At 45.5% G+C, this 18900-nt stretch overlaps 1 protein-coding gene across 1 annotated transcript in view; it reads left to right on the forward strand.

Annotated features, from left to right (window-relative positions):
- Nucleotides 1–18900, forward strand: part of ADAMTS19 (ADAM metallopeptidase with thrombospondin type 1 motif 19) — a 277558-nt gene that overhangs the window by 13710 nt on the left and 244948 nt on the right. The window contains exon 3 of the mRNA XM_065405898.1: nt 5829–5840. Within this exon, the coding sequence (XP_065261970.1) occupies nt 5829–5840 (12 nt within the window). The remainder of the gene's footprint in view (nt 1–5828; nt 5841–18900) is intronic.

Raw genomic sequence — 18900 nt, forward strand, 5'->3', positions numbered from 1 at the left:
CCTTACAAAGTAACTTCAAAAGTATGTAAACTATGCAGATATAGTGTATATAGTAAGCTGAAAAAATGCTAACTGTTGTCAATGGGACTCTTTTAATGGGAATTGAATTAGACCATTGCAGATCAAATTCAGACTGAACGTGGCTAACTTCATTGAGCTGCATATCCTATTAAGGAAACGTGCCTCGAGGGATAGTTTTTAACCAGAGTGAAAACCCAGAAGGAACTGATAAATATCTGGGTTGTCCAGGGCCTGAAGTAGTAGCAATGTCCTCTGTAGAACCTCAGAGTTCACCTAATCAAAGGTGGAAGCCATATACATTGTCTGACTGTTTACTTTCAAAAACTTGAGAAAATTCAGATTGCTTTGGAGTTTAAGTAGGGTTTCTTTAAGTGTGTTGTGGGAAACAGCATTCATGTTCAGGGAGGATTACTCTGAAGAGTTTTCCATTTGTATACTTAAGGCTCAATTATTCATCTCTTAGCCCGAATAGTAGTTATTCACATAAGCATCCTTATTGATGTCAATGGGACTACTCGTGAATGCTACACAGTTAATGGGTTGCAGAATCAGGCCCTTAATGAATTGTGCCTACTTCTTGCTTCTGTTTTGACTCAGCATTTGAAATGGAACAATGAACTGAACATTCCTGAACACTTGTAATGTTTTATTTTAATTGTTAATATAAATCAAGTTATAATAGGTGGTTTACTTACTACAGTTAAATCATGCATGCTTGAGAAGAGACTTGTATGGATTTAGAACAAAGAAACTGACTGATAGTTGTCTGCTGTTAGCCCTGTCTGCTGCTACCACCAAAGTCCATGCATGTTCAGCGAGCTCCCAGAAGGAACTGCACTGCAGCTTTTAGCATGGCCAGTCCATCTCCTACACCCCAGCACAAGCTCCTTTCCAACTGTTGCTACAAAGAAGTGCATCTAATCTTCATTTGTGTAGAGGCAAATTTTTTAGGTACCATTGTACGACTGAGCATTAGTGGAGGTGGGAGGGTTATTTTCTGTATTTTAATTTTATTGATATTTTTATTCTCTCCCTGCCCTCCACAAAGAGAAAACAGTTAGGTGGGGAAAGGGTTGGCTTGCCTTATCCTTCCAAGGCTACAGATAGGGGATGGGATATATTTGTGCTGTCAGGAGCAAACATACTGAGTGAGAGTGGGAGTGTGCTGCCAACTATCTTTGCAGCCACACTATCAATTGCAGTGCTGCTTTCAAGGGTGCCTCACCAAGCATGCATGGAGTTCTATACTAGTAGGAGGAAAATACTATTGGATTGACTTACTGTAGAGAAACTCTTCAAAAGTAGTCCACAAGGATCCATATTTTAATCAAAGTTGAAGAAAACAAAATCTACAGTAATGATGATGATATTTTGAAACATTCTTCTTGGCGATTAAGGGCCTGGTCCAGTTTCCTCTTGAAATCAATGGGAGTTTTTCCAATGATTTCAATGGCATCTAAATAAATTAGCCTTTACTAGAAGAAGGGTGGGTTGACTCCTAGTCTTTTCTCAACCCTCATTGCCTCACACAGCTAAAGTATTTCAAACCCTGATCAGCAGTTTTATGTGCAAGTAGCCACAGATTACTCTAGCTTTTCATACACATTTATGGGTCATACTCCAAAGTAAGGCTGCCCGCTTCTGAGATCCTTATAGTGAGTAGCAATTAGTTCAATAATTTTATGACAGCAAGCCAAGTAGGAAATAGAAAATCTGATTGGCTTATTACATACTGACTGTAACTTCTGATGGTAACAGTCCTACTTAGCATATTAAAACTTTATAAGACAGAAAGACATTAACATGCCAAGAAAAATAATACATGTATCTTCATTAGATTATAGAATTTCTATCTGCAATTTTACTATAATGATTAAAAAGTTAAGATCCCTTTGGAGGTTGTATAAATTAGAATTGTTACTTATGTGTTGCAGGTTTTTCTGATTTATAATTAGTATGTGGGAGATATATAATTAGTCTGAAATATTTATGGCTTAGATTGTTAAAATCTTTTTCTAATTTTAAATGGGGTGTGTAAACTTATTTAGGACTCAGTATACAGGAACCCTGAAAACTGTGTACAGTTATTTTGTATCCAGCCATTTTGACTGCTTGGGCTCTATAAACTGATGTCTCAGAACAAACGGAATGAAGTTGCTTAAAGAAAACATTTAGTAATTAAATAAACATGAATGACAGTTTTTCTAAAATCATGTATTCAGCCAGACTCGAGGGGTTCAGTCTTGAGCCTGTTCTCGGATTATTTTGCTTCCTTAAAGTGAACTTCCATGCTGACTGCTTTCCTACTTGAAGCTGGCCCCAGGGTCAGTACTTCAGACCTTTGAAATTGTGGAATACAGTACTTTGTTCTTATTGCTTACTGTGATTATTTGAATCAGCTGTAGCAGTGCCTAATAGCAGCAATAGTCTGGGAGTAACTGGCTGTTTAAGGGTTAAGCAGACTTTTTTTTAGATCAAACTGACTTCCCCCTAAGGGTAAGATAGAGTCTACATGCATGAGTCTGATCAATGGGTTGAAAACCTAACCTATTTTCATGTCATTGGAAAACATAGCTTCTTTCCCCAACTTTAGCAGTGTTGTAATTACACTGCACTATTCAGTTATCCAATGAACCCTTTAGACCGAAGGCGGCACGCGAGCTGATTTTCAGTGACACTCACACTGCCCGGGTCCTGGCCATCGGTCCGGGGGGCTCTGCATTTTAATTTAATTTTAAATGAAGTTTCTTAAACATTTTAAAAATCTTATTTACTTTACATACAACAATAGTTTAGGTATATATTATAGACTTATAGAAAGAGACCTTCTAAAAACGTTAAAATGTATTACTGGCACGCGAAACCTTAAGTTAGAGTGAATAAATGAAGACTCGGCACACCACTTCTGAAAGGTTGACGACCCCTGCTTTAGATGGATGCTTTTTTTTTTTTTTTTTTAGGGATTTGGAGGAAAATGATCATTTCCATTCTGCTCTGGGGAAGGGTAGAAGACAGAATGCTGCAACAATTTAGAGACAAGGGGAAAGAGAAACTCAGTACAATTCACGGTCCATTTGACATACACGTGCACATGGTTGACAGAGCAGAAGTGGGACTATAAAATAAATGTGAATATCCTTAGGACCTTGGAGGAAATGGTAGTATGAAATGGAGCGCTCAGATCTCCTCTTCTGGGAGATCTGCTCTCAGAGAGCCCCAGAACAAACAAGAGATAGCAAAATCAAACAGCAAACAAATCCTTAAGATCCCTTCTTCATAAAACCTATGCTGACTAGGTGGGGGGGGGGGGGGGGAGGGGAAGCTACAGGATTCTCTGGAGGCTGGTTCATTTAAAAGGGTAAACTTAACTATCCTGTCACATCTCACATGGTTCTCTTAGTGCCTCTGTGTAATTCTGTTAAACAAGTAAAAACATTGATGGGAGGGGCAGGAGCAGGGGTGGGAATTGGATCCCTTACTGAGAGGTCACAGGTTCACAGAGCTTTGTTTTGTTTACTTTAACTTATCATTTATTTGTGTTTTAAACATCTTTAAACAGACTATCAGATTTGTCATCAGTAGAAGTAGTCTAGGTGGGATATGAATGGAAATGTCAAATCTAAACAGACAGCAGACCCAGTCAATCTGTTTGGGAAGTGGGTTTCCTCACAGAAAACCATGAGCAATGCTAGGAAGATACTGTAAGATGGAGACTTGAGCTTCAGTGCCTTCTATACAACACAGGAACCAATGGACTTTATATAGGTACTCATGCAAGAATGTTCAAATGGCCATAGCGGCAACAAAAATTACATTTGATCAGTTACATGTGCTGTTATCTGTATGCACATATGGATTACACTGAAATGGAGGAGACAGAGAATGTAAGAAAACAGGATAGTAAATCTGTACAGCTGGAAACTGGCATATTTGTGTAATCAAAACACTGTCTGAAGTCAAATGCCACTGTGTAGTATCTGAACAGTCATGAAAGAGATTGCCTGGACACTTTTTTTTTTTTTTAAAGGAATCAAAATTGGCAGGTGATGATGTTTAACTTGTCTGACAAGAGTGTAACAAGAACGATCTATTTAATATATAAAAGACCGGAGTTTTTTGTGTTTTGTTTTGTTTCTTGTGCTCTGGTACTGAAGTGGTACACTAGTCTCTGCTGCTACTCAAATGCACTTTTTTAAATGAAAGGAAAAAAAATTGTTTTGTACCTAGCAAAGCTCTTGATGTGACATAATGATAGGGAATGTAACTTTTAAAAGCTAGATGGCACAGCATTTGTTGAATTAACATAAAGATGCAAAATGTAGGAAATTTTGATTTAGAACAAAACATTTTGAACCATAGTCATCTCTGAATGTTTCCCTTTCATTTAAATATTTTGCTAAGATCTGAGAGTTGGTGGGACAAGATGGGAAAAGGATTACATAAGTAACCCAACTATGCATGAATAATTCCTTTGTCTCCCTCAGAGACCTTAGTAGATCGTATAATCATTCAAATTCTGACAATTTCTTCACCTTTGCTATACTGGTTTATTTATTTGGCCAAATTTGATTGGTGATTACATGGCCCCATTGATAATTGCTTTGATGTTCTTCAAAAGAAGTCAGGCCTCAGCAAGATATACCCTTTCTGATGAATTTGGGAGTTAAAATATTTTTTCTTCTGAAAGATGCTCTATTTTTTAAAATAAAATTAGGAAAAGTATTACAAAGCACGACAAAGTATTACAATGCGTGAATACGCGTGAAATTATGAAACCTCTTTTGCAGGATAAAGAAGTGAGAAGTTGAGTCAGAAACTGCAAAGAAGTAGAAGATAAGGCCATTATTTCAAATCTGAAACAAAACAAACAAACAAAAACACCCCAAGCCTTGGCCCAGATAGTTTTGCAGAAGAATTCCTTAAGAAGTGTGAGAGAAAGAGGACCAAGATAAAATTGGATAAAGTTGAGAAGAGTGAGCAACAAGGGTGATGTCGTGGTCGGAGTCTGCTATAGACCACCAGACCAGGGGGATGAGGTGGACGAGGCTTTCTTCTGGCAACTAGCAGAAGTTGCTAGATCGCAGGCCCTGGTTCTCATGGGAGACTTTAATCACCCTGATATCTGCTGGGAGAGCAATACAGCGGTGCACAGACAATCCAGGAAGTTCTTGGAAAGTGTAGGGGACAATTTCCTGGTGCAAGTGCTGGAGGAACCAACTAGGGGCAGAGCTTTTCTTGACCTGCTGCTCACAAACAGGGAAGAATTAGTAGGGGAAGCAAAAGTGGATGGGAACCTGGGAGGCAGTGACCATGAGATGGTCGAGTTCAGGATCCTGACACAAGGAAGAAAGGAGAGCAGCAGAATACGGACCCTGGACTTCAGAAAAGCAGACTTTGACTCCCTCAGGGAACAGATGGGCAGGATCCCCTGGGAGAATAACATGAAGGGCAAAGGGGTCCAGGAGAGCTGGCTGTATTTTAAAGAATCCTTATTGCGGTTGCAGGAACAAACCATCCCGATGTGTAGAAAGAATAGTAAATATGGCAGGCGACCAGCTTGGCTAAACAGTGAAATCCTTGCTGATCTTAAACGCAAAAAAGAAGCTTAAAAGAAGTGGAAGATTGGACAAATGACCAGGGAGGAGTATAAAAATATTGCTCAGGCATGCAGGAGTGAAATCAGGAAGGCCAAATCACACTTGGAGTTGCAGCTAGCAAGAGATGTTAAAAGTAACAAGAAGGGTTTCTTCAGGTATGTTAGCAACAAGAAGAAAGTCAAGGAAAGTGTGGGCCCCTTACTGAATGAGGGAGGCAACCTAGTGACAGAGGATGTGGAAAAAGCTAATGTACTCAATGATTTTTTTGCCTCTGTCTTCACAAACAAGGTCAGCTCCCAGACTGCTGCACTGGGCAGCACAATATGGGGAGAAGGTGACCAGCCCTCTGTGGAGAAAGAAGTGGTTCGGGACTATTTAGAAAAACTGGACGTGCACAAGTCCATGGGGCCGGATGCGCTGCATCCGAGGGTGCTAAAGGAGTTGGCGGATGAGATTGCAGAGCCATAGCCATTATTTTTGAAAACTCATGGCGATCGGGGGAGGTCCCGGATGACTGGAAAAAGGCTAATGTAGTGCCCATCTTTAAAAAAGGGAAGAAAGAGGATCCGGGGAACTACAGGCCAGCCAGCCTCACCTCAGTCCCTGGAAAAATCATGGAGCAGGTCCTCAAGGAATCAATTATGAAACACTTAGAGGAGAGGAAAGTGATCAGGAACAGTCAGCATGGATTCACCAAGGGGAAGTCGTGCCTGACTAACCTAATTGCCTTCTATGATGAGATAACTGGCTCTGTGGATGAGGGGAAAGCAGTGGATGTGTTATTCCTTGACTTTAGCAAAGCTTTTGATATGGTCTCCCACAGTATTCTTGCTGCCAAGTTAAAGAAGTATGGGCTGGATGAATGGACTGTAAGATGGATAGAAAGCTGGCTAGATCGTCGGGCTCAACGGGTAGTGATCAATGGCTCCATGTCTAGTTGGCAGCCAGTTTCAAGCGGAGTGCCCCAAGGGTCGGTCCTGGGGCCGGTTTTGTTTAATATCTTTATTAATGATCTGGAGGATGGTGTGGACTGCACTCTCAGCAAGTTTGCCGATGACACTAAACTAGGAGGCGTGGTAGATAAACTAGAGGGTAGGGTTCGGATACAGAGGGACCTAGACAAATTAGAGGATTGGGCCAAAAGAAACCTGATGAGGTTCAACAAGGACAAGTGCAGAGTTCTGCACTTAGGACGGAAGAATCCCATGCACAGCTACAGACTAGGGACTGAATGGCTAGGTAGCAGTTCTGCAGAAAAGGACCTAGGGGTCACAGTGGATGAGAAGCTGGATATGAGTCAACAGTGTGCTCTTGTTGCCAAGAAGGCTAACGGCATTTTGGGCTGTATAAGTAGGGGCATTGCCAGCAGATCGAGGGACGTGATCGTTCCCCTTTATTCGACATTGGTGAGGCCTCATCTGGAGTACTGTGTCCAGTTTTGGGCCCCACACTACAAGAAGGATGTGGAAAAATTGGAAAGAGTCCAGCGGAGGGCAACAAAAATGATTAGGGGTCTGGAGCGCATGACTTATGAGGAGAGGCTGAGGGAACTGGGATTGTTTAGTCTCCAGAAGAGAAGAATGAGGGGGGATTTGATAGCAGCCTTCAACTACCTGAAGGGGGGTTCCAAAGATGGAACTCGGCTGTTCTCAATGGTGGCAGATGACAGAACAAGGAGCAATGGTCTCAAGTTGCAGTGGGGGAGGTCTAGGTTGGATATTAGGAAACACTATTTCACTAGGAGGGTGGTGAAGCACTGGAATGCGTTACCTAGGGAGGTGGTGGAGTCTCCTTCCTTGGAGGTTTTTAAGGCCCGGCTTGACAAAGCCCTGGCTGGGATGATTTAGTTGGGAATTGGTTCTGCTTTGAGCAGGGGGTTGGACTAGATGACCTCCTGAGGTCCCTTCCAACCCTGATATTCTATGATTCTATGATAAGACCATCCTTGGTATAAATCTGTTGAGTTTAGTGGAATTATACTTGTGTGCTTATGGATCACTTTCTCGAAAACTTGCTTTGTTGACTAGGATCTCATTTAATATACAGCTTGTATATTCCACAGTGAATGAGTCTGGAATCTACTGAATTATAGCGGTGTGCTCTATATATTGCCAACTCGTGATTTTTTTTTAATGAGTTTTGCAATATTTAAGGTTCTTTTTAAAGCCCCAGTTCCTGGATTCATGTTCTTTAATAAGAAGCACAGCCTCCATTTAAAAAGAAGGACTATTCTAGCCCTCATGACTGCAGAGAAAAGCTTGACAATATAAACCCAAAGGCTCAAAAAGCAGGAAGCAAAGACCCAAAACTGCTTATTTTTAAAAGCTCGTAATATTTAAGCCAATTTCATGATTTGTGGCCTGACTAATGATTTTTGAATATAATCAATACTGCCCTATGGCTGTAAAGATATCTATCAGTTTGAGAACTGGTGTAGTGATTTTTGCTTGAATCAGCACACAGCCTGAAAGGGTAGCTCTGGGAGTGGTGTGAACTGCCTGTATTTATTTAAGTATTTAGCATTTGCCTATTCACAGAGCTAATCAATAGCATCTGTAGGGGCCAACTGGAGCTCGTGGAGCCCAATGCTGAATTTGGTTAGCACTCCTCAACAATGTGTATTATTGTTTGATCTGCACCACAGCTATAGCTTGCTTTGTTTTGAAAGTGCCAGTGGTGCTGGTTGGCTGCACAGAGGCCTTGCCCAGTCTGGAATTGGTTAAAAAGGGCCCACTGACGACACGGCAGGTCGAAGCCGGGTGGGCGAACAGTAGAGTCTGTGATAAGGAATTGATTGGTGGTTGATGATAAGGACCAGTCTTCCCGCCACAGGGGCTCCGCTGTCACGTCCTGGCATGATAGCCTCGACCACAGTGGGTGTGATGAAATGTGTAGCTTGTGGACTAAAAAGTTCGTGAACAAGGGCAAGCATGGGTTGGCATGTATCTTCACAAGCAGCTTGCCAGCTGCAGTCTCCCTTCTATGTAAGGGGGGGGCAACGTGGCTCAGAACTGGAAACAATGGAAGATGAGTTGGACAGAGTTCCTGTGATGATGCATATAGTTGAGTTGAGTTGCACATCAACAAGTTTGGTGTGTGCCGACTGACTCCATACTGGCACACAGTACTCTGCTATTGAGTACTAGATGGCAAGGGCTGAGTCCTTAGGGCTGGAGTATTTGTTCCTCATGAAGAACCTGCCAGTTTGCTGAGAAGGTTGTTGTGTGTCTTGACCTTTGCTGCTATCTTGCTCAGGTGGCTTTTGTATGTCAGTGTTCGGTCGAAGGTCACGCCTAAGTAAACTGGGTATGCTTCAGCCTGTGGCCATTCATTATGATGTTTAGTTCCCTCTTAGCATTGGCATGAGGGAGGTGTAATGTGCTAGAGACTGTCTTGCTGGTACTAGGCTGAAGGTGCCATTTCTTGCAGTAGGTTGCCAGCTTTTCAGCGTTGTCACTCAGTCTTCTCCAGCTCAGAGAAAGTTGGATGCAGCAGATATCGTCTGCATAGATGAACTTCCATGACTGGGTTGGTGACAGGTAATTGATGTATAGATTGAACAAGGTTGGGGCTAGAACAGACCCCTGGGGTAACTCATTCATCTGTTTTTTCCAAACCAAATTTCTTCTGTTTTCTCACCCACATGCACCCTGAACCATCTGTCTCGGAGTAGCAGTTTGGTGGTATCAGTAACCCATAGTGGGAGGATTCTTGATATTTTAACAAGTAGACCTGTGTGCCAGTTGCAGTGAGGTCAAGGAAAATAGCGCCCATGTTCAGATTTCTTTGAAAACTGTTTTCGATTAATGTGCAAATATTTGGTTGCATGTGCTTCGACCTTGTCAAAAGCATGCTTGCTCAACATTCAAAATGTTCTCCATGGTGTTATTCACTGTAAAATTAGGCACTCTAGAACCTTGAGACACACAGAAAGCAGCAGGATGGGGCAGTAGCTTGATGCCTGGTTTGGGTCTTTACCAGATTTTGGGAGGCCGATGACTTTTGACATGTGCCAGATTTTCAGCAGTCTTCCTGCATTGGTGAAGAATTGAGCCAGCCAATAGCAGGTGCATGGGCCAAGGAACTCTGGAAGGATGTTATCATAGGTGGCAGTGGTGCCAGACTTGATGTTATGTAGCACTCTGTCCAGCTCTGGAACTGTGAAAGGTTCAGGTCAAGCTCCGGATTTGTGCTGCCTGTGGAAGACTCTCCCCTCGCTCTGGATTTGATTCTTCACTTCTTTTTCCAGGGGTGTCTTTCATTAACTATTTCACTGCTGATGAAAGTCTTTCAGAGAGAAGAGGGATGACAATCAAGTGATGTCATTATATGCAGAGCATACAATAAATAAAAATCTGCACAAAATACTGAATAAATAGCATCTTATTTTGGTATTTTACGTGGACAGTTCTTGGTGATCTTGCTAGTGGGGGAGCGGCACCTCTTCTGCTACCTTTTTAATTCCAGTATTGCACCTTAAAGATTTCCCTTTCCTTAAAACTGCAAGGAGAGGAGTTTTAATTTTAATATTTAAAATAAGAAGAAATTCTGTGCTGTACCATGGCATTCATTAATCATCATGGCTGTTGGATAGTCTGTCATGTCTTATTGATATCAGCTCTAGTGATGTATAGGTGAAAGGTCTCTGAGATTTAGAAAGTGCTATTTGGAAGGAAAGAACTCCTAAGAGTGTTTCCCATGTTAATAATGGAACCAGGCATATAAGATGATAAACCTATATCATAACATTAGTTACTAATAATACATCTATTTGCATGTAAGTAAATACAAGCTGAATTTTTGGAAACAGACGTAAATTTAGTTTAGTTTAGTAGCAATTGGACATCTAACTTAATGAATGCCAATGAAAATGAGGTAGGATTAGAGGCTAAAATAGGGAAAGAAAAGGTTAAAAATTACATAGAGAAGTTAGATGTCTTCAAGTCACCAGGGCCTGATGAAATACATCAGGAGCTCAAGGAGCTGACTGAGGAGATATCTGAGCCATTAGCGATTATCTTAGAAAAGTCATGGAAGACGGGTGAGATTCCAGAGGACTGGAAAATGGCAAATGTAGTACCAATCTATAAAAAGGGGAATAAGGACAACCCGGGGAATTATAGACCAGTCAGTTTAACTTCAGTACATGGAAAAATAGTGGAGCAAATAATTAAGCTATCAATTTGCAGACACCTAGAAGATAATAAGGTGATAAGTAATAGCATGGATTTGTCAAAAACAACTTGTGTCAAACCAACCTGATAGCTTTCTTTCACAGGGTACAAGCCTTGAGGATGGGGGGAAGTGGTAGATGTGATATATCTTGACTTTAGTAAGGCTTTTGATATTGTCTTGCATGACCTTCTTATAAACAAAGTAGGGAGATACAACATAGATAGAGCTATTATAAGTTGGGTGCATAACTGGTTGGAAAGTCATTCCCAGAGAATAGTTATCAGTGGTTCACAGTCATGCTGGAAGAGGTTCTGGGTCCGGTTCTGTTCAATATCTTCATCAATGATTTTGATAATGGCATAGAGAGTACACTTATAAAATTTGCCGATGATACAAAACTAGGAGGGGTTGCAAGTGCTTTGGAGGAGAAGATTAAAATTCAAAATGATCTGGACAAACTGGAGAAATGGTCTGAAGTACATAGGATGAAATTCAATAAGAACAAATGCAAAGTACTCCACCGAGGAAGGAACAATCAGTCGCATACATACAAAGTGGGAAATGTCTGCCTAGGAAGGAGTACTGCAGGAAGGGGCCTGGGAGTCATAGTGGATCACAGGCTAAATATGAGTCAACAGTATAATATTGTTGCAAAAAAAGCAGACATCATTCGGGATATTTTAGCAGGAGTGTTGTAAGCAAGACATAAGAATAATTCTTCTGCTCTACTCTGCGCTGATTAGACCTCAACTGGAGTATTGTGTCCAGTTCTGGGAGCCACATTTCAGGAAAGACGTGAACAAATTGGAGAAAATCCAGAGAAGAGCAAGAAAAATGTTTAAAGATCAAGAAAACATGACCTATGAGGGAAGAATGAAAAAACTGGCTGTGTTTAGTCTGGAGAAGAGAAGACTGAGGGGGGACATAAGTCTTCAAGTACATAAAAGGTTGTTACAAAGAGGAGGGAGAAAAATGTTCTCTTTAAGATATGAGGATAGGACAAGAAGCAATGGGCTTAAATTGCAGCAAGGCCGGTTTAGGTTGGACATTAGGAAAAACTTCCTAAGCACTGGAATAAATTGCCTAGGGAGACTGCCCGGAGCAGCGAACTGCGGCCACTGGGAGCTGCAATCAGCTGAACCTGCGGACGCGGCAGGTAAACAAACCGGCCCGGCCCGCCAGGGGCTTTCCCTGCACAAGCGGCGGAACAAGTTTGGGAACTACTGGTCTAGATAATACTTAGTCCTGAGTGCAGGAGAATGGACTAGAAGACCTCTTGAGGTCCCTTCCAGTCCTACTATTCTATGATTCTATAATTACATAATATTTTTCTTGGGTCTACCAACACTTCAGTCAGAATTATTTTCTGAATGAGTTTTACATCCAAAAAATGTAGAAATATGCTCAAAACTTACTTGGGAAGTGATTCAGTTTCTAATTGATTTTCCTCCAACAATTACATATGTTTATTTTATGACCTCAGCTGTGCTGCTTTGGACTCTCATCAGCTCTCACAAGCTAAGTTGGGTCAAGCCAGGTCAATACTACTTGGATAAGAGAAATCTAAGGGAAACCCAGGTACTGCTGAAAGTAGTGCTAATGATTAAGCAGATGGCACTCTTTTCTGAGGGGCAGTATTGAGCAAAAGCCCCAGCATGTTGTTTAAAGGTGCATTGGGTGTGGAAGGTGCCATTTTGCATGTAGAATGTAAATCTGAGGTTCAGACCTAGATAAAAATCTCATTGCACTTTTGTAAGGGAACGGGTGTTTGATTAGGCTAATGTACTGAATTCAAAGTAATCATGGTAATTAACTGTATTCTAATTCAGTAACCAGGAAGTATTGCGTGAAGTTTATAGTAATTCAACTGAGGGGATGGGAGATGGGAAAAAAAACTGTTTCTTAAGGAGGTGATTGCTATTTTGAGAAACTTTGCAATGGATGATTTGTATTTTTAGCTTGTGTGTTGCACCGAACATAAGGTGTGCTGTTATACAAATTCACTCTCTCATACCTTACTGCTTAATTGTAATTTGTTATAAAAATTTTCTGCAAAGATTCTATCAGTGCAGGAATGCCCATCTTAGCTTTCACGTGTCCACCCACAAGTCCTACAAGAAACTCCTCTAACTCTTTATGGGCTGTTTTTTCAGAACAACTGAGCACTCACAACTGAGTTTGAAATCAGGGGACCTGAAATTTGTCCCTAAATGGTTGTGTCACTCTGAGGCACATACATTAAGATGTGGACCCTGTCATGGAGTGACTGGGCGATGCTCTGGAACTACTCCATACAAAGCCAGTCAGGACTCTGGGGGAGCATGCCTCCTTTCTCTGAGCATACTGTCTCCAGGGCAAGAAGCTTACACAGCTTTGACCTTCCTGGGTCTGACCTCGGAGCATTCATCATCCCCTTCCACACCGTGCGTGTCCCACAGCGAGTCTTCACAGGCAGGGCTCCTGGGCAAGCCGGAGGGCCCTGCACCCCAACTCTGCAGTCAGACGTGACTCTCAGCCAGCCAGTAAAACAGAAGGTTTATTAGATGACAGAAACATGGTCTACAACAGAGCTTGTAGGTACAAAGAACAGGACCCCCCAGTCCGGTCCATCTTGGGGAGCAGGGAGCCCGGAGCCCCGTCTGGGCCTCGCTCCATTTCCTCAGCCAGCTCTAAACTGAAACTCTCCAACCGCTCCTCTGGCCTTTGCCTCTTTCCCAGGCCAGGAGGTCAACTGATCTCTTTGTTCTCCAACACCTTCACATGGCACCTTTGCAGGGGAGGGGCCCAGGCCATCAGTTGCCAGGATTCTCTGTGCATCACACTGGCCCTCTAAGGCTCTGCAACAATCACACACCCTTATCCCACCACCTAGATACTTAAGAAATGCATAGGGGAAACTGAGTCACTCACACAATATTCAGAGAAAACATTAAGAACATTCCCACTTCGTCACATCTCTCCCCCCTTCGAGACCAAACTGAGCGGGGTCACTTTAGCCAGTGACCTGGGGAAGTTTGAACCCCCAACATTCCCGTGAATGCCCCAGCATCTCTCCCATTCCTTGGTGGGAGTTACACCAGGCCTTCCAGTTTCATGTCCTCCCGTAGGTGGGGTGTGCTTGATGGCACTCGCATGACGCATGTGGGAAGATTTATGCGGCCTGTGCTCTTTTGCCACCCCAATACCCCTGGGGTTCAAACTGGGTCTTCTCCCAGCGCTCCAGTTTGGAGAGCTGTGATTTGGGCTTTTGACCTTGACCTTGGCCACCCTTTTGACCTTGGCCACCCTCTAACCAGGTGTCTCTGTCACCAGCAGCTCAGCATCAGCCCCTTTCATTTGATGCAGCCACGTTGGATGAGAGTGGTCAATATACACAGTAAAGCGCCGCCCAAATAGATACAGCTGCAGCTTTTTAAGGGCCTGCGCCATGGCCAGGCATTTCTTCTCTATGGCTGCATAGTTCTGCTTCCGGGGCAGCAGTTTCTTGCTCAGTTACCCGATGGGATGTCTCTCCCCGTTAGCATCAGCTTGCATCAGCACTGCGCCCAGCCCTGCATCTGAGGCGTCGGTGAACACTGTAAAGAGCTTGGCAAAGTCCGGGTTTACCAGATTTACTGCGCCCTGGGTTAGAGCCTCCTTCACTGCACAGAGAGCCCTCTGGCACTGCTCAGTCCAGACCACCTTGTCTGGCTTCCCCTTCTTACATAGCTCAGTGATGGGGGCAGCTAGAGAGCTAAAGTGGGGTACAAATCCCCGGTAGTACCCCGCCATCCTGATAAAGGCTGTTTCTTGGTCTGGGGAACGGGCCAATCTCTGATCATCTCCACCTTGCACTTTTTGGCTTTTACCGTCAGTCCTGCCTCCTTGAGGCAGCCCAGCACCCTCTTCACTTGGGACACGTGTTCCTCCCAGGTCTGGCTAAAGACACAAATATCATCAATGTACGCCAGGACCAAGTTCTCCATCCCCCTCAGTAACTGATCCACCCAGTGCTGAGAGGTGGCCGACGCCCCCTTGAGGTCGATAGGCAGGACCAGGAACTCAAAGAACCCCAAAGGGGTGGTGAAGGCAGATTTCAACCTGGCATCTGGGCCCAAAGGTACCTGCCAGTCGCCCTTGGTGAGATCTGTAGTAGAGAGGTAATGAGCCCTCCCACCCCCAGCTTGTCTAGAATCTCATCAGGCCTAGGCATGGGATAGGCATCGGACACGGTGATGGCATTAAGCTTCCAATAGTCCATACAGAATCGGATTAACCCATCTTTCTTGGGGACCAGCCCCACGGGTGAGGCCCATGGACTGTTGAATGGCTGGATCACCTCTAAAGCCAGCATGTCCTTGACCTCTCTCTCCAGGCTCTGAGCTGTTTTCCCAGTGACTCTGAACAGGGGACACCTGATGGGAGGATTGGCTCCCATCTCCGGGAAGAGATCCACCAGGGGGTCTTCCCCCTTCTCCTCCCAATCGTCCCTTTCCAGGTCCAGGGGTCCCCTCACTCTCCTCCCATACAGCAGCTCGAAAGGGAAGAACCCTGTGGATTCCTGGGGCACTTCTCTGTACCGCAGGTGGGGTAAGTACTTGTCCCAGTCCTGTGGATGCTGATTCATAAAAGTCCTCAGCATCATCCTCAGGGTCTCATAAAATCTCTCCACCAGCCCGTTGAACTGAGGGTGATATGCAGAGGCCCAGGTGGGCCAGACCCCACATTTCTCTCACAAGCCCCGGAGCAGGGCTGACATGAAATTGGACCCCTGGTCTGTAAGGACCTCACTAGGGACCCCCTTTCTGCTGAAGATGGTCAGCAGCGCGTCTGCCATGGTGTCTGCCTCGGTAGGACAGAGCCACTGCTGCTGGGTAGCAGGTGGCGAAATCCATCACCACCAGAATGTATTTCTTCCCCAACCGGGTTGCCTTGCTGAGGGGCCCCACTATGTCCATAGCCACCTTCTGGAAAGGTTCCTCTATGATGGGCCGGGGTCTCAAGGGAGCTTCACTCTTAGCCCGGGCCTTCCCCACCCTCTGGCAGGGGTCACAGGACCTGCAGGACTGCTGGACTGCATCACAGACTCCGGGCCAGTAAAAGTTCTGCAGCAGCCACTGCCTGGTGCGCTGGATCCCCTGGTGTCCTGAGAGAGGGACATCATGGGCCAGGCACAATAGCCTGCGGCGATACTTCTGGGGCACCGCCATCTGTCTCCTGATTCCCCACAGTTCTACTTCCCCTTGGGGAGCCCATTCCCGGTACAGGAATCCCTTCTCCCACAGGAATCTTTCCTGCAGCCTTCCCCAAGGGGGTTTGCAGTGCTGTGGCCAGCAAGTTCCCTCAGCTTCTCCATGGAGGGATCCTTCTGCAGCTCGGTCTGGAATTCAGCTGCTGGGGAAGGGAGTTTCCTCTCGCTGTTCCCTCTCGCTGGCTGGGCCTGGGGTCATAGCCTCGCTGAGCCCTGTCTCTGGTAGCTCCCTCCCTGCCATGGAATCACTTCCCAGCAGCACCTCTGGACAAGGCAAACCTGGTTGGCAGCTGACTTGCCCTGCCTGTGTGTCCCCCCACTCTGCTGGGGTCTCAGCTCCCACGGTGCTCAGCACTGCCCTTGCTGTCCCAGTGGGGGCAGGCAGCGAGCTCGCTGCTTTGGTCACAGCATCAGAGCCAGCGTGAGCCCCCTCTCCGGTGTGCAGGGGGGCAGGGAGCATCTCTCCCTCCCACTCAGCCCCAGGGGTCTGATTACAGACAGGCAGGTATCCCCAGCTTAGCAGCTCCTCCCCCCGCCCCCCCCCCCCCGCGAGCCAGGTCATTTGCATTTTCACTGACAATTTCAGTCTCAGCCAATTGTTTCCCTGGATTCAAATTCAAATCCTCGGCTGTTACAGGAGCAGGGCCTGGATCCTGTCCCAAAGAGACACAATCATCCCCCAACAGGACCTCACAGCCGATATCCTGGAGAACCCCAACTACCAGCCAGCCCGACCCCTCCTGGGTCTACACAGGGATCTGGGCCATAGGCAGGGTGGGGGGCTTCATCCCTGGGATCTTCACCAAGGTCACACAGCCCCCCAGCATCTGGTGAGGCTGCACCACCCGGGACCTGACAACAGTTCTCTCTGTCCCAGCATCTCGCCATCCCAGGAATGTCTCCCCGTTGACCACCAACTTCTGCTCCCACTGGGGGTCCAGGGCCTGAGCCCAGGAGAGTCCACGCAGACATATAGGTTGGGGACAGGAGTTGGAACCTGTCCACCACCCCATGCATCTGGCTGACGGCGTCTATGGCCTTGGGACCCAGCAAGGGTGCTAGATACCAGGGCTTTTCTGCAGGGTCCCCCTGGTTCAAATTGCCAGCCTGCTGAAAGGCAGTGGGGTGGGCATCCACCCCCCCTTGGGATCTGGAACCCCGGGTCTATCCCCACTCACCCCTGGGAAGTCCCCTATGCCTCTCCGCTCCACCATCGCCAGTTCATGCTGCTGCTGCTGCTTCTCCTGCAGCTCTTTTTCAGGCTCTCGCTGTCTCTCACAGTCCTCTCGCACCTTCGGACTCAGCTCCAATCCCATCCGTCTCCGATCCCCTGATGGGGAACCTGATCGTGAACCCATCTGGTCGGGGACAGGAGTCTTGGGGATGCCTGGCTACCGCTCCAGCTCCTCCCAGATCCTCCTGTAGCCCCATTTGGGTCAGGAATCCGCTCCTTAGAGCGGTCATCATCCTCCAGCTGCATGATTAACTATGCTTTGGTGAACTTTCCAATGCGTAACCCTCGCTTTTTGCACAGGTTTACAATGTCCTTCTTAAAGAGATGGTGATAGGCCATCACTTTGCTGTTCCCAAGTTGTTGTGGACTCGCAGGCTTGTGTGCTCTCAGCTCCCCACAGTTTCCAGGAAGAACCCCTAGTGTGCCAGCCCTTCTCCAGGTCACCGCCTCTCTCCCAGGATCAAGTCGCAGACTCCTCCGCCCCTGGGACCGCTCGCTGCAGTCCCCAGGGGGTCCCCGTTACTGCAACAGTCCTTCTCGCTGGTCACACACTCCCACGGGTTAAGCGTAGCTCCTTCGCCCCCTGAAACCACCCCTCTCTGAGCCTTGAGCATGCCTGATCCTCCTTCGTTTTACTGCTCCCCAGTCACGTACTGCGGGATGTTCTGTCCACGGGGGTGCAGTAGATCCCACCACTGCCACCAGTTGTCACAGAGTCACCGGGTGATGCTCTGGAACTACTCCATACGAAGCCAGTCAGGACTCTGGGGCCGAATGCTCCTCTCTGTGAGCATACTATCTCCAAGGCAAGAAGCTTACACAGCTTCAACCTTCCTGGGTCTGATCTCGGAGCATTCAGCATCCCCTTCCAGCATACTCAGACCCTATATCCTATCATGCTTGCCATCTAAGAAGACAACTGTCCTGATGGGTGGGGTAGATATATAAATTTTGTATGAGCATTACAATTTTTCTGGTTCTGACTAATATTCCTAGTACATTTGTCCTGTTTCCTACTGATTATTTGTTTCAGTAATTCAGAATGTAGCTAAATAGTTCTAATGATAGTAACTTCTCAAATACCTTTATATTCTTTATGATGAAAAATATGTATTAAAATGATGGGGTAATATAATGTTATTTGCATTTGGGACAATGGTCTAAAAATGGGGCACACAGAATAGGGCCCTGCCAAATTCACAGACCATGAAATCTGGTCTCCATGAAATCTGGTCTTTTGTGTACTTTTACCCTATACTATACTGTTTTATACTATGGAGTAAAAATATATACAAGTACACAGCGTTTCTCAGATTGGGGGTGCCCTGCTTTCAGAGCTGCGTGGGCACAGAGTGGCTGCTTACCAGGAACACAGCTCTGAAGGCAGCACTGCTCCTGGTGCTCTGCCTTCAAAGCTCGGCATCCATCTAGCAGCTGCTGTGCCCCAGCGATCTAGTTCTGAAGGCAGCGCAGAAGTACGGGTGGCAATACCACATCCCTCCCCCCCACAATAGCTTTGCAACCCCCTTTTGGGTCAGGCCCCCCAGTTTGAGAAATGCTGACTAAAGGGCTATATATGTTTATATTTTGCCATTTTCCAATACATATTCATGCTTTGTTACAACTCCATGAAATGTAAGATT

The sequence above is a fragment of the Emys orbicularis genome, chromosome 6, assembly GCF_028017835.1.
Source record: "Emys orbicularis isolate rEmyOrb1 chromosome 6, rEmyOrb1.hap1, whole genome shotgun sequence".
In the NCBI taxonomy this organism is placed as follows: Eukaryota; Metazoa; Chordata; order Testudines; family Emydidae; genus Emys; species Emys orbicularis.